This window comes from Crotalus tigris, unplaced genomic scaffold (assembly GCF_016545835.1).
Source record: "Crotalus tigris isolate CLP2741 ecotype Arizona unplaced genomic scaffold, ASM1654583v1 scf7180000017744.3724543626:3957646, whole genome shotgun sequence".
NCBI lineage: Eukaryota > Metazoa > Chordata > Lepidosauria > Squamata > Viperidae > Crotalus > Crotalus tigris.
The window spans coordinates 2,068,013-2,084,003 of NW_024096611.1; the positions used below are offsets into that span (position 1 = coordinate 2,068,013).

The 15,991-nt window shown below is 35.5% G+C and overlaps 1 protein-coding gene across 6 annotated transcripts in view; it reads left to right on the forward strand.

Moving 5' to 3' along the window:
- Positions 1–7,165, forward strand: part of FAR1 (fatty acyl-CoA reductase 1) — an 83,963-nt gene extending 76,798 nt beyond the window's left edge. For all 6 annotated transcript variants that reach the window (XM_039340365.1, XM_039340366.1, XM_039340367.1 and 3 more), the window contains 3 exons: positions 1,971–2,100; positions 3,636–3,763; positions 4,698–7,165. In XM_039340365.1, the coding sequence (XP_039196299.1) occupies positions 1,971–2,100; positions 3,636–3,763; positions 4,698–4,860 (421 nt within the window). In that variant the 3' untranslated portion in view covers positions 4,861–7,165. The remainder of the gene's footprint in view (positions 1–1,970; positions 2,101–3,635; positions 3,764–4,697) is intronic.
- The last annotated feature ends 8,826 nt before the right edge of the window (positions 7,166–15,991 follow it).

Genomic DNA, 15,991 nt, shown 5'->3' on the forward strand with positions numbered 1-15,991 from the left:
ATAACTAAATAGTTTACAAATAAGAAAAAAAGAAAAAAAATTGCTTATTTGTTTATATAATTTTTATGGATTGATTATGTTTCTTAGAGTTGATATTGATTTTTAGCAATCAGATACATTTTCTCCATGAAAAACTGTCCCTAACCTCGTCCTTAAAGGATTGATAATATTTAGAGTGGAGTGATAATATTTAGAAAACTGCTTTAATAAATAAACAATAGAAGAAGCTAGATAGAATATCATAAACTAAAATCACAACTATCCAGCAAGCAAACAATAAAATGAAACCAAACTAACCTCTAAAAATCATGACAATGTTGAAAGAGAAGTCTTTTCAGATTTGAAAAATGAAATGTTCTCCAGGAAAGATGTATATGTGTATATACGTGTATACACATTTATGTATGTATGTATGCATATGTATATACACATACTTATATACACATACATATATACATGATTTCAACTTGAGACCCTAGTGCAACATTTATTTTGAGAAACAATCTAGGATGCCTCTTAGTGTCCTTTCCATAAACTTAGTTATATTTTCCTCATAAATTTTATATCATTAAGGACTCTTGTTTTTAATACGTTTGGTTGAGCTGGATGTTATGGTTATAAATGTTTGAAAAAAGTACTTTATAACAGGGGTCACCAACCCTTCTGCGGTGCCAGACCATGGCCTGTTAGAAACCAGGCCGTGCAAGCGACAGGTGAGCAAGCAAAGCTTCATCTGTGCATGCATGGGATTTAGGTTGCACATGAGTTTCTTCCCCCCCCCCCGCCATCTATGGAAGATAATTTTTTCTAACGAAACCTATCCTTGGTGCCAGAAAGGTTGGGGACAGCTACTTTATAACATAGACAAAATGTACAATTTCTCTTAATATGGCCCAGAAGCTGTTAAGATCCGTTGGGGAAAAAAATTAGAAACTATAATATATAGTTTCACTGTTCTGAATTACCTTTATAGAAGCTTGTTATTTATATTTCAGATGTGTGTCTTCCTTTTAATAAATGCACATTATTATTTTCAATAGAATTGCATTTGGATATCCTCAATATAAGCAAGTTTATCATAACTGAATAAAAGAAATATGTCTAAAGCAACCTTTTTTTCATGGTGATTTTTCTTTTCCTCCTTCATCTTTTTATCTTCCTGGTGATCAGTGCTTTCTATTATAAGGTCCAAACTTGAAATGAGTCAGGGTCAGAATAGCTGTCAAATAAGGTTCCTGGGTTTGTATTGCTGGTTATAGCGGCACCAACAAAAAGTGCAACAGAGTTTACTAAATTCAAGTTCAGTGATACTCGTATTTTAAAGCTAATTTCAAGTTGATCCTACTAATAGAATGCACTATATTCAAACAAAATATTTAATGTTGACTGACGGGCAATAAACATGAATAGAATATTTCTGCATAATAAGTAGTAAACGTCTGAACCAGTGTGATGCAAAGCATCCTTTATAACCAGTATTCAAAAAAAGATGGTTTTATAAAAAAACATTTCTTCCACGACCTTTTCAATTTCTAAATTAATGGGCAAAGGAATATCTCCATGCAAATCTGAACTCTTTGTGAATTATAGTGTGTGGTTGATTAGAGTTGTGCAGAGCTTCAAATTCAAAAGGTTAAAGATGATTTGGAGTGCATTGTGATCCTAAAAAAAGGCACTGGTTTAAAGGAGTTGCAATTGATGTTACGTTTCCCCTTCATATCTGCATAGCCCTAATTCATACATAGATTCTTGTGTTTACAGTACTACCTAAGCAAAGGACCTCAGCCTTTCAAAAAAAAATTATTTAACATGCTATGCAGAAGTACTCTATTTTTGAAAATTCTGTTCAGGTTTTAATGGTGTAATTGGTAAACTGAAGGATCCCGTGGAGGAACCTTCCTTCTAAAAGTTGAGTCATATTTAAGTTGTGAGTGTGATTTTCTTTAATAACATGTTTTCCTGGACTATAGGATGATGAAAACAATAACACGTCTTCACAAAGCTATGGTGCTATTAGAGTACTTCACAAGTAATTCTTGGGAATGGAACACAGACAATGTCAATATGCTTATGAGCCAGCTGAGTCCTGAAGACAAAAAGGCAAGTTAATTTGTATTGCTTTGCTTGATAACAATATAGTACATATAGCATTTCAAATAAGGAGCAAAATGAAAACATAAGAAACTAATGAAAAGATAAAGCTGTAGCGTGATTCCCTTCCATAGTTCCTAGCTTTGGTCTACTGTAGTTTTTCTGAAACAACAATAAAATGTCAGATGTGTTCAGTATGCTCATTTTCATAATCGCAATTAGATCTTTGTATGTGCTGCATTGGAATCCCAGATAAACCTAAATAAAGTTACTATATATAGTAGTGTATTTTCCATAGAGTACAAAAAAAAAAGATTTAGTTGTAAAATAAAAACGCATACATATTAAAGTGTTAACATTAAGGTAGGTTGATAGAAAGCCATTTAAGAATGATATATCAAGTACAAATTAATGTGCTGCAGATAATGTTCCAAATTTACATGCATTTTTACATTTAGTTTAGTTAAGGATGTTTATATTTTATATAACTGTTGTCTGTCTAAGATAGAAATTAAAATGTAATTAGAGATGGATCTGATTACTCAAAACTGTTTGCTTTTGAGCTAGGAATAAAACAGCCCAACTCAAAACATTTTGCCAAACACTTTGAATTGGATCTTTTCAAGTGGAATGAAGATTAAAAAGTTTCAAATTTTCCAATCAAAAACAATAGGATATTGAAACAAATCCCTTGACCTCATTCAAAACAAATGTCCTCCATAATAGTTGGAATGGCAATATACTATGTTTTTCATAGTAATATACTGTGTAACTTTTTTTTGCATTTTGGATATATGTTTGTAATTGTTCAGTGCTTCTGTAACATAACTTTGTCTATGTGGCAACTGTTTGCTTATGAGCATGTGTCGTGTAGTAGCACAAGATTATTTAGTAGTGATCCTTCTCCCTTTCTCTGTATATGATCAACATGCAAACATTTAATTTTATATGTTAATAACATAGAGGGTCCTGGGTTGATTTGTAAATTTTATGAATAACTCCAAGAATATTCCAAGATAAATGCTGTTGGTTTTTAACATTTTAACTGAGTTACAGATTGAGTGTCTAACACTGAATAAAATGTAGCAAAAAACTTTCATAAGGTTCTTTAGAGATCACTGTTCTGATACTTTTTGGTGTTCCACTACACAATAGTAACAATGGGCTTATAAATGGTAGTTTAAACAATCTCTTTAATATTAAAATAAGGTGATTTTAAAATATTGATGACAATAGTGTTTTTATCTTAGCTGAAATTTTCAGAGACTATTAAGGCAGGTTAGTTTCCTGTAAAACATCCCTACCTACAAGACATGCTTCTTATGTAATTGTGCTTGTGATTATTATAAGGGATTCAAGCTTCTGAATTTATTTGTGGAGTCAATATTGTGGATCATTAGTGGAAGTTAAGTTAATCCTAGGTTGGGTGGGTAGCTGATTTTTTTTTTTTTACTAAGAAACAATGTTTTATCCATTGTACTACTGATTTGACTTCAAAACTATATTTTGTTAGTAATAGATACATTGTTTAATTTTTACACCAGGTATTTAATTTTGATGTTCGGCAGTTACATTGGGCAGAATATATGGAAAATTACTGCATGGGAACAAAGAAATATGTACTGAATGAAGAAATGTCTGGTCTCCCAGCAGCTCGGAAACACTTAAATAAGTATGTGGACTTGACTTCTTTACTTCATAAATTAATACATATTTATGTTAATTATTCTGAATGTAAAATGAGCTGTAGGGGCAAAGTGCTTGGAATGCAGTATTGTAGGCCAACTCTGCCCATAGCCAGGAGTTCGATCCTGACCGGCTAAAGATTGACTCAGCCTTCCATCCTTCCAGAGTAAGTAAAATGAGGACCCAGATTGTTGGGGGCAGTATACTGACTCTGTAAAGCCCAGAATGCTGAAAAGCACTATGGAGCATATACAAGTCTAAGTGCTATTGCTATTGCGATTGATGTAATTCTGTGAGTGTGAAAAATGTAGGAAGGCATGCCACACTAACTCTTGTATTAATATTTAAACACTTCTGTAAATATTAAAATACTAAATTGACATTCTTATTGTAATCATTTCAAAAAATGCTAAACAGGTGTTATGGTAAAATAATTTAGGTGAGTTACATCAAGACTCCCCACATTGCTTGCTTATCTCTTTTGTCTGAAGATTACATATTGGGGTTTTGATAACCTTTTAAGTTGGGGAGAAACTGGGAAGTGATGTTACTGTTTGTATCAGTCTTTCAAATGTAAGTTATCTTGTAATTCTTAATATATGTACTCTATAGGAAGAGAGCATATGAATTGCATAAAAATCTTTATGTATGATAGGAGAATTCTATGATATGAAAGGAAATCTCTACTGTAGAACAGTATAGTTTACTGATATGCAGATTTTTTAGAACTAAACTATTGTATTGTCAATAACAAAATTGTACACACTACTATAAAAATCCCTTTTTAATCAAATAGAAATGTGATAAAGGATATGTTTTGTTTCCGCCTCAAGCTGTTATATTCTTATTTGCCAGTTTTCTTAAGTTTCCCACATTTGTTTTTGTTTTTTTTCCTTTCTCTTGATTTGATTTATCTCTAGGCTAAGGAACATACGGTATGGCTTCAATACAGTACTTGTAATTCTCATCTGGCGAATTTTCATTGCAAGATCCCAAATGGCAAGAAACATCTGGTATTTTGTTGTTAGCCTATGTTACAAGTTCCTCTCTTACTTCAGAGCATCCAGCACTATGAGATATTAGAGATGACAATTCCAGCATTAGGACATCTATGCACTTGGTGGTCTAATGGCACAAAGCCGTATAATATACCTACTCATCTTGTCTTTTGTAAAAACATCAAATATTAGATCTGGATTGTGAAATACAGTTCATGTGATGCTTAATTGTGCATTTCTGTGAAGATTATATGGCTAATCTGGATCAATCTCTCATTAGGCAAATATGTAGGTAAAATATCCAAGCAGATTTATATCTGTATGAGGAAAATGTTAGGCCATGGACCAGTGTAACTGCAAGTCTGGAATGCATTCAATTAAAATCTGCCTTAACATAGTAAACTTAATTTTTATTGCAAATAAGCGCATTTAGATAAGGTAAACAAATTATTATCTTGGGTGGCAATTTATTTGAGAATCAAAGTAGATTTTTTCTGGTTAATCTTATGAGAAATATTCCTTGTAAATTATTTAAACTGGGCATTCTGTTAATCTTTCCTTCTTAGCTCTTTTCCAGAGGGTCTTAACTATACAAAAATTACTAAAAGAAATAAAAAAATCTTTTTTTGGGGGGGGGGACTGCTGTTACAAGTACACCTATACATGCAGATTAATCCACAGGAAACAGTTAACTCCACTACTGACAATTATACACAAGCATTAGAATGATTGTTTCCCTCACCTATTTCTTAAGCCCATCATTCAACTAAAAAAGGCAGGTTTCTTTTAAGAAGAAAACTGCCATTGGTACACAGTGTTTTATCTCCAGCTTTTTGAATTGTGGCTATAAAAGAGGGTGCAAAGAGAAAATGATGAAATAAGTGAATTTGTCCCTTAAATACAGCAAGAGAAACTTTCACTGCAGATCAGGAACTTGAGATCCAAATAGGAAAGAAGTCTGTTCCCTGTGTTACCTATATAATTTAAAAATGAATTACCAAATGCTTTATTTAGCATTTAGGAGTCAGTATATTTATGCTAAATAAGTTCAGTAGTTTCAGTAGAAATAGTTGAAACAAAAATGTAGAACATGGAAACTGTTGAATAATTTCTACTTGGGCTAATATCTTTTTCTATATGTTTAAATTGATTTAGAGTGAGCATCCATTTGCAACTGTCCCCATAAAAACTAGATTTGAATTATGCTACGTTTAAAACATGCTTTTTATATCTCATGACATGTTCTACATTCTTATATTTCACGATATGTCCTACATTCTGTGCTAATTTATATGCTTTTATTTGTTATAACCCACATTTCCAGGTGTGGTATAGGATAATCTGATCAACTTCTAGTGTATCTATTTTTATTACTATGCTTAAGTAAATTGTGAATGAACCATACAAGTGTTATGCACAAGACATTATGTGTCCTACACTTCTTATTCCACATTCAAACTTTATGCCACTGTTAAAATCTTCCATGTAATTGTGCTTCTACTTTTAAAAATAATGTTTCCTTGTTAAAATTTAACTATTTTTCTCATAGTTAAATATGATTTTTAAAAACAAAAGTCAAATGTGCATATAATATTTACAGGGATACAACATATTGCATGGTCAAGGACCATACTCTTTTAAAGAGTGTGTGAGACTGCTGTTGCAATGGTGGAATACAATAAATTGTGAACTTTGTGATGTAACATTTTACCATTTATTTGCAACATCCTTACTATATCTGTCTGTCACCGTTGCTCCCTAAATTCTTCCTCACTGACCATATATCAGTTTGGCACATTGGAATAGATGTCTAGAACTTAACATGCAAGAGTATGGGTACATGTGTACATGTGTACACAGATGTAATAAATATTGATAAGACAACTGTATGTTACTTAGGTAGTCATTTTTTCCTGTGTATCTTGTTTTATGGAATAAATTATAGGTTTCCTTAAAACAAATACAGCTGAGAAATAACACAACTCTCCATAACATTTTTGAGACAAATCTTTCAGCCTTCCACACATCTAGGTGTTTCATGCTTTTTTTGTATCTAAATATTGTCATGCTATTCTTGCTAATATAGCAATATCAATACTAGTTGTTTCAAACCTAAAGGAAAAATCTGTGAATTTGAATATTAGCCTGGAAAGTTTCAAAATTCAAAAAGAATGGTCAAATCTGAAGTGAGAGAAAAAGGCATTATGAAACAGATCCCTTGAATATGCCAGAATTTAGAATTAGGACTATAGAAACAACATTCCTCTACAGTGTGAGTTCCCTAGTATAAGAATAGATTTCAAAAACAGCATTTTAAATAATTATTTAATAAAAAATATTTGGGTGCCTTTGTCTGTAAACCAAAAATAAACCAATTCCTGAATATTGCATTTGTTGAATTTATCAGGTGGCTTTAGCTAAACGTGAAATCTTAATTGAAAGTATCATGTGCTATGAAATAGTTAGAACTAAATATACTACTGCTTTGCTTTAAATGTTTGTGGTATACTTCTAAATTTTTGAAGATGAGACAAAGATAAAAGTAGCACATTACCAATTTTTCATCCTTGAAAGGGAAAAACAAAGTAGAGAGATTGGTCATTGAATCCAGGGAGTGCCTGAAAATTCATTAAAACATTGTTTTACCATGCTTTTAAAGAAGTACATTCACATAAATAGAAGACTTACTTATAAGCAAGTGTTCAACCCATGTTTAGCTATGATTATTACCACTTAACACATTTTTTAAAAGAAACCTGTGCATTAGTTAAGGCAAATTTCGAATGGCTTGTGTTACGATATATCTTCTGTTTTTACCTTAAACTGCAGCCAAGATTTCTGCTTCTTAATGAACATCTTTTTGTGATGTTGCTACAATTAATATGTGCTGACTCTCAATTTTATCATCTGCCTATGTGAGGAACTACTGCAGTTACAAAATGCATCAAAACTTTGATGTAACATTCTTATAGCACTTATAAGAAGATAGAGCATGTTTTCTTTAAAGTATTTTTTTAATCCCATTTTTTTCTGTAGGATGGATAATGGGGTCTGGAATAAAACACAAATAACAGATTAACAGATTTCAATTTTTCCTCATGGTTGGAACATTTTCCATTTTACCCCATTACAACACGGAAGAATTTAAATCCATTAGGATTTTAGCCAAGTTGGAATCTCGCTGAATGCTTCAAGTAGCTGTATTGTTCCAGGCTTAAACCAAAGTAAAATGTCTCCTGTCATATCTAATTTTAATAAACAGCCTTTTATATTGTAAATAAAGTAGAGGTAAAAATATTTTTTTCTGAGAACCGTTGAACCGGAAATATTGATTGTATCCTTTGCATCAGACATATCTGAACCTCAGACTTCATGCAGGCCTGCACAGCTAGTAATGCAGCCCACAAGATCATAAATCTTTAACATTATGTCATTTATATACAGTAGCTTCTTATATATCTTATACATGATAATTCCTCTTCACTCAGTGTGGCCCCAGCAAGCCAGATGGTTGGATACCAATGCTTTAAATGGAAAGATCTGTCAGTTATCATCCATGCTTCTGTAGTCTCTAGAGCTGACTTTTGAAATCTGTTTCACATATGGTTAATTTTTGCATAAGATATTAGAAGCATGCAATAAGGTCAGTGCTGTCTTTCAGCAACTCCGAGTAACTAAGGTTCAAGAGACTTGGACCTATTCTTTCAGAGATAACTTACTCCATATAATAGAGATCAAATCCAGATACTTTATTATATGCAAATATTTGATCAAATTTTGAATTGCTTTGCTTATTGGTTTATTTCCCCAAATTCACCTTTTAAAATACATGTGTAGGATAGTATTGTCTGATTTAATAGACTAATGTATAACTTAATTTAGTTAATGTCTAATTAGATTTACTTCTTCAAGTCCTGCTGTGTACTTCCTCATCACGGTGACAGTAATGGGTGCATTCCTTGAAAGAATGAGAGAAGAATATCAGGACTTGCATGTTCAACAGATACTCAGTTCACCTGAGGGTTGAAGGTTATCTCAAGTAGACTCCTATATTTGGCAGCAGTGATATAGGAAAATGCTGGAGGTGGATGACTGCCTCATATTGTATGAAAGAAGACAATGGTAAACACTTATTAAACTTCAGAATTGGAAAGACTCTCTAAGAATACAAGTAGCCAAAAAAACCCCAAACAAATAGATCATTGAATAAATCCACCCAGAGTTCTCACTTGGGATGCAAATGACCAAGCTCAAATTATATTTTAAGATATATTACATAGATTATACAAAAAGCTAGCTTCCTTGAGAAGTTTATAATGCCAGAAAAAGTGGAAGGAAAAGAACACAAAGCATAGTAGCAAGGTATATGGTGATGGGTTGAAGGACCAAGTTGGAGGCATATCCTGGAGGAGGTTTATCTGGGATAGCTTCAAGTCAGCACTGACTTGATGAGACATAATGAGAAAAACGTGATTTCAGTAAATGTAAACATCTTAACTCTTGGGTGGAATTCAGCTAATGTCCCTCTGCTAGTAAAGTAAGCATGGGACAGTTTGCAATAATTGTCTTTCCCTAGTATTTCCAGCAACTCAATATTTGCTCTTTGGGGTCCTCTACTCTAGAGGCAGATTTTAGGGAGAATACGTGCTACAGGGAGGAATGGGATATGCTGAAAATTATTTCCTTCCTCTCCCACTGATGGAAGTCTGTTATCTCCAGACAGAAGCTGAAAGGGTTCCACTGAATATTCAGATTATCTTCTTACAAGAAATGTTATCTGGGAATATAAGGCTGTGGTTTCCAACCATAGAAAATCTTTGTGATATCTTTCTGTGCAATTCAGTGTTTAATATTTTATTTGGAAAGAAACCTGTGTGGTTATTTTTATTCTTTGCTACTTTCACTTAAAGCCTTGTGCATTTATTTTTAATAGGGATATGCTACACTTGGTAAGCCTGCTTCTATCTGCATTGGTTTCATCATGAAATGATAGACGGTGTTGGAGCCATAGGAACCCTGGGAGGAAGTGATCATGCAATATTAGAATTCAACATTATAGAAGCACAACCAATAGAACACAGTCAAACTAGAGTCTTGGACTTCAAGAGAGCTAATTTCAATAAACTTAGAGAGGGCTTGGGAAGGATTCCATGGATGAGAATCCTCAAGGGGAAAACAACTCAAGAAGCTTGGGAAATTTTGAAAAATGAGATAATAAAAGCACAGTCTAGCACAATACCAACAAAGAGGAAAAATAACAGCTCTCAAAAGAAACCAGCATGGCTGCATAAAGAACTCTCTGACAAATTGAAAGATAAAAAGGACAAGTATAGAAAGTGGAAAGAGGGGAACATAACTAAGTCAGAATATCAGCAAATAGCCCGAGCCTGCAAAGATGAAGTGAAGAAAGCCAAGGCTCAAAATGAACTAAGGCTTGCGACCAAAGTCAAAAATAACAAAAAAAGCTTCTTTCAACATGTAAAAAACAAGAAAAAAGTGAAGGAAATGATTGGTCCATTAGTGGGTGGAAGTGGCAAGAAGGTGACAAGCAACAGGGAGAAAGCAGAACTATTTAACTCATTTTTTGCATCTGTCTTTACACAAAGGGAAAAAACAGACCAACCTATCAAAAATAGTGCCACAAAAAACAAAACAGAAACACAAGTTAAGATAGGCAAGAAAATCGTTAGTGAGCACCTGTCCAGCCTAGATGAGTTCAAATCGCCAGGACCAGACGGATTACACCCCAGAGTTCTCAAGGAACTGGCAGATGTGATATCGGAGCCACTGAACTATATTTTTCAAAGATCCTGGAACACAGGGGAACTACCAGAGGACTGGAAAAGAGCTGATGTAGTTCCCATCCTCAAAAAAGGAAAAAAAATGGATCCAGGAAATTACAGACCTATCAGCCTGACCTCAATACCTGGGAAGATCCTGGAAAAGATAATCAAACAACGAATCAACGAACACCTAGAGGCAAACAAAGTCATTACTAAAAGCCAACATGGGTTTGTCAAAAATAGATCATGCCAGACAAATCTTATTGCATTCTTTGACCAAGTGACAAAATTAGTGGATCAGAGGAATGCTGTGGACATAATTTACTTGGACTTCAGTAAGGCATTTGATAAAGTAGATCACAACCTACTACTTGACAAGATAGAAAAATGTGGGGTAGACAGAACCACCACCAGATGGATCCGTAGCTGGCTGACCGGCCGTACTCAGCGAGTGGTCCTCAATGGAACTGCATCTATATGGAGGGAAGTGTGTAGTGGGGTGCCCCAGGGCTCTGTTCTGGGCCCAGTACTCTTCAACATCTTCATCAACGATTTGGATGAAGGGATAGATGGGGAACTCATCAAATTTGCAGATGACACCAAGCTGGCAGGAATAGCCAACACTCCAGAAGACAGGCTTCAGATACAGAAGGATCTGGACAGACTTGAACACTGGGCACTAACTAACAAAATGAAATTCAATGGTGAAAAAAGCAAGGTTCTACATTTAGGCAAGAAAAACCAAATGCACAAGTACAGCATAGGTGGCACCATGCTCAATAGTAGTAACTGTGAGAGGGACCTCGGAGTCCTAGTAGACAATCACTTAAATATGAGCCAGCAGTGTGCTGCAGCTGCCAAAAAGGCCAACACAGTGCTAGGCTGCATTAACAGAGGGATAGAATCAAGATCACGTGAAGTATTAATACCACTCTTCAATGCCTTGGTAAGGCCACACTTGGAATACTGCATCCAGTTTTGGTCACCACGATGTAAAAAAGATGTTGAGACTCTAGAAAGAGTACAGAGAAGAGCAACAAAGATGATTAGGGGACTGGAGGCTAAAACATATAAGGAACGGTTGCGAGAATTGGGTATGTCTAGTTTAACGAAGAGAAGGACAAGGGGGGACATGATAGCAGTATTCCAATATCTCAGGGGCTGCCATAAAGAAGAGGGAATTAAGCTATTTTCCAAAGCACCTGAAGGCAGGACAAGAAGCAACGGGTGGAAACTAATCAAGGAGAGAAGCAACCTAGAACTAAGGAGAAACTTCCTGACAGTGAGAACAATTAATCAGTGGAACAGCCTGCCTCCAGAAGCAGTAAATGCTCCAACACTGGAAGTTTTTAAGAAGAGACTGGACAGCCATTTGTCCGAAATGGTGTAGGGTTTCCTGCCCGAGCAGGGGGTTGGACTAGATGACCTCCAAGGTCCCTTCCAACTTTACTACTATTACTATTACTTGTGTAATCCAAAGCAGATGACACAAACCAGTGCAATTCAGTTGCATTGGGGAGAGCTGGCTGGAAATTAGAGAAGGGTGACACTGATTTTAAAGAGGAAACAGATTTTTTTTAACAGATGAGGGGGAAAGAACAGATATAGTTGACATGTACTATTTTTCATGCTTATTGCAATTTTTACATAATGTCTAATTATAGCCTTTTAATCTTTATCTAAGCATTGGGGTCTAAGATTTTTAACGAAGCAAGGCAGCAACAATAAGAAGCTATAAAAATAATACTACAATAGTTTTGTAGGTTGAAAAATCCTAATCCTTTTCTGTGCTCCTGTTAAAAATTACTGAATAGTGCAAAACTATATCTGTTCCTCCCCCTCACCTGTTAAAAAAATCTTATTTCCTCTTTAATATCAGTGTCACCCTTCTCTAATTTCCAGCTGACATCTGAATTGCACCGGTTTGTGTCATCTGCTTTGGAATACACAAGTGATGAAAGAGACACCCGTAACCAATGCAGATAGAAGCAGGCTTACCAAGTGTAGCATATTCCTATTAAAAATAAATGCACAAGGCTTTAAGTGAAAGTCGCAAAGAATAAAAATAACCACACAGGTTTCTTTCCAAATAAAATATTAAACACTGAATGGCCACAGAAAGATATCACAAAGATCTACGATTGGAAATCACAGCCTTATATTCCCAGGGAAGATTCTAGACCAGAGGTTCCCAAGCTTGGCAACTTTAAGGCCTGTGGACTTCAACTCCCAGAATTGGAGTTGGCTGGGGAATTCTGGGAGTTGAAGTCCACAAGTCTTAAAGTTGCCAAGCTTGGGGACCCCTGTTCTAGACAATTCAGAAGATAGAAGATTAAGAGTCGAGGAAACTTGGCTGTAAGACTTAAAAGTTTTTGTGACTGTCAACTCCAGTATGGTAATAAATAGAAGGTAAGATAAAAGTTATCAGATATAGTTGAATCATAGATCAATCCTCGCTTCTTAAAATGATAGATATATTGGCTTCTCATTCAAAATGACAAGTCTAGACATTTTAAATATACATTATCAAATTTATTTTTCTATCGCAAGCTTATTTGCAGGAAGACTTTCACATTTGCCACTATTGCTACTTATATTTCACTAGTTCTAGTTTCATCACTAACACTCTTAACATGTGATTATTAGATTGATTCCTTGATGCCTAAGCTCCAAGAAAAGGAATTGGCATGTACTCTCTACTGCTGCAAAACAGTCTCTATTAAGTTCTTTTAAGTCTATACATAAGGCCATTTTAAAAAATGGTTAATCTTTTCAACAGCAGCTGACCCTTGCCTTCTTCCTAGGATCAAGTTAGTGACTAGTCCAAAGTTAATCTGTTTGCTGTATGTCGAGGCAGGAGACTTGTGTGTTCTGCCCAGTGCCACTATCCAATATGAGAGAATTGTACTGTATGTGCTCTGGCAGTAATTATTAAAGTTGTGGTCCCCCCCCCCCGGAATCACCAAATAATGAGATCAGAGTTGGGTAGTGTGGACTGCAGAAACTGTTGCACTTGATATGTCATAACTGCTGGCTGTTATCCAGACTGAAATATGGGGAGCAAAATGGAAAGTTTATTTCTAGTACAACCCAGTCACACAGACTGCTTGTGGTACAGGGAGTCCTAGTTGTTAAATGACCATTTGTTGAGCAATATTAAAAGTTAAAACTGTGCTAAATGAATGCTACTTAGGCCCAGTCCTTAAAAGTTTCAGTACCTCTGCAGTCATGAAATGAAAATTTGGGTACTTGGCAATCCACACACCTCTACAACTGCAGGGTGTTTCAAGTCCCCTCTGCCCACCATGACATTGCACTTTATGTACTCATTGCTTAGTGATGGAAATTCTGATCCCAATTAGCATCATTAACCTAGAACAGGGGTAGGCAACCGTGGCTGGCTCAGGAATTCTGGAAGTTGAAGTCCACGAGTCATAAAAGAGCCAAGGTTGCCTATCCCTGACCTAGAACTATCTATACAATAAAGCAACACTTGTTAACAACTATACACCCTGTTTTTGTTACTTTATTATGCTGCGGTACTTATCCATTGTCAATAAATAATCAGTTTGGGTTTTAAAGCTTTGCTTAATGCAAGGAGGATCATAGCTAAACATACCTCGTGGGAAGAATAATGTGTAACTTACCACATACCTTTTGAGGACCACCTGTTCAATAAAGCAACAACTACACACAGTATGTCTTTGTTACTTTATTACGCTGCAGTAGACATTCATAATCGGTTTGGATTTTAAGGCTTTGTTGAATGCAAAGAGGGTCCAAGCCAAACATACCTCCTGGGATGGGTAACACATAATTTGCTGTATACCTGTATAAGGGATAGGAAGTTCAAAGATCCTCTCTTGATGTTTGGATCAGACCAGTGGAGTCACATTTGGTAAGTATATTTTTAAACGTTGGCTGGTTGCAACATTGAGCCCAAGCCCTGTTTTGTTGCTTTCTGTACTACATAGGAGTTATCAAACTGGGTCATGCTTTCCAGGGGTGGGCAAACATGAGAGGGAAATTACAATCCCAGGGTGTGGTTGCTGCCAGATCTTGCCCCTGGAGAGAAGGAAAGTGTGCTTTGGCAGTGATTCAGCCCTAGGGATCTGTGGTGCTTGTGGCCAGAGCTGGTTTGCTCTCCAGGTGAAGTAGGGCACGGCTGTAACACAATCTGGCTTGGGTCTAGTGCTGGGCACTTGCATATGTAGAGCTTTAACACTTGGAGTTTGCCCCCACTTTGATGTGCTGGCAGCAGGGTCAGTGTCGTCTTGTGTTTGCTACTGTGGAAAGTAAATGTTGATTCAAGATGAGTGGCTGGCATGGGTGGTCCTGGATTTCAGGGACTGTGGTAAATTCATTCTCTCACTATGAAAAGAAAAATTTTTAAAACCAAGTTTTGAAAAGTTGGAAACAACAGAGAAATATTATTTCTTACCCCATTACTATTTGCCCTATAGCTCTTCAGCTTAGCTGCTTGAATGTAAACAGTCTGGGAGATGGCCTTCATGGATATAGGGTAGGTAGGCAAGAACTATTACATAAGCCAGTGTTTCCCAAACTTGACAATTTTAAGGCATGTGGACTTCAACTCCCAGAATTCCACAGCCAGCGTTGCTGGCTGTGGAATTCTGGGAGTTGAAGTCCTCATGCCTTAAAATTGTCAAGTTTGGGAAACACTGACATAAGCAAAGAGACCTGAAACATTCCTTAATTATAGTATTTGGAAGAGACTGTATCCTGTCTCAGTAAAGTAGAGCTCTAATCAACTTGGTTTCCCAATTTTGTAGGCCTAACACTGAAACAGATGCTACTCACTAAGAAATTTCATCATGTTCAGAAACTAAAATGGTACACTGGGTTCTACGAAAGCTTACATGCATCATGTGTACCAAAAAATTGCAATATTTCAACCATAAAATTTTGTGAAATATCCTGTTTTGGACATTCTGATAATGCTGCATGAAATGACTCATTTTGCATTAGAAAGGAGGCTAATTTCTGCACTTGGAACATTGTAAAATAAAAAAATTACACCCCTACTTAAGTTTCTTAGTGTCTGTAACCATTATAATGAAAAGTGCATACAAAAGTTCAGGCATTTTTCCATGCAAGGACTATCAAAAATCATAATTCTGTTTTCTGAATTCCATTCCACTTCTGTGCATCAGGCTGAAATAAACCATTCTGTCCCATACTGATTTAGATTCGATGCCCTGGGCACATTTTATATAAACTGCAAAGAAATAATTAATGATCTTAAAAAGATCTTAAAAGCTAACAAATGTATAAGTTAAACTTGTAGCCTGAAACATTAATAGGAGTAACTTTGCCAGTGGAATGTTTTGCTTTCTGCTGAAACAGACTTAACACATAGAGCAGCAGTTCTCAACCTGTGGGTCGGGACCCCATTTGGGGTCGAATGACCAT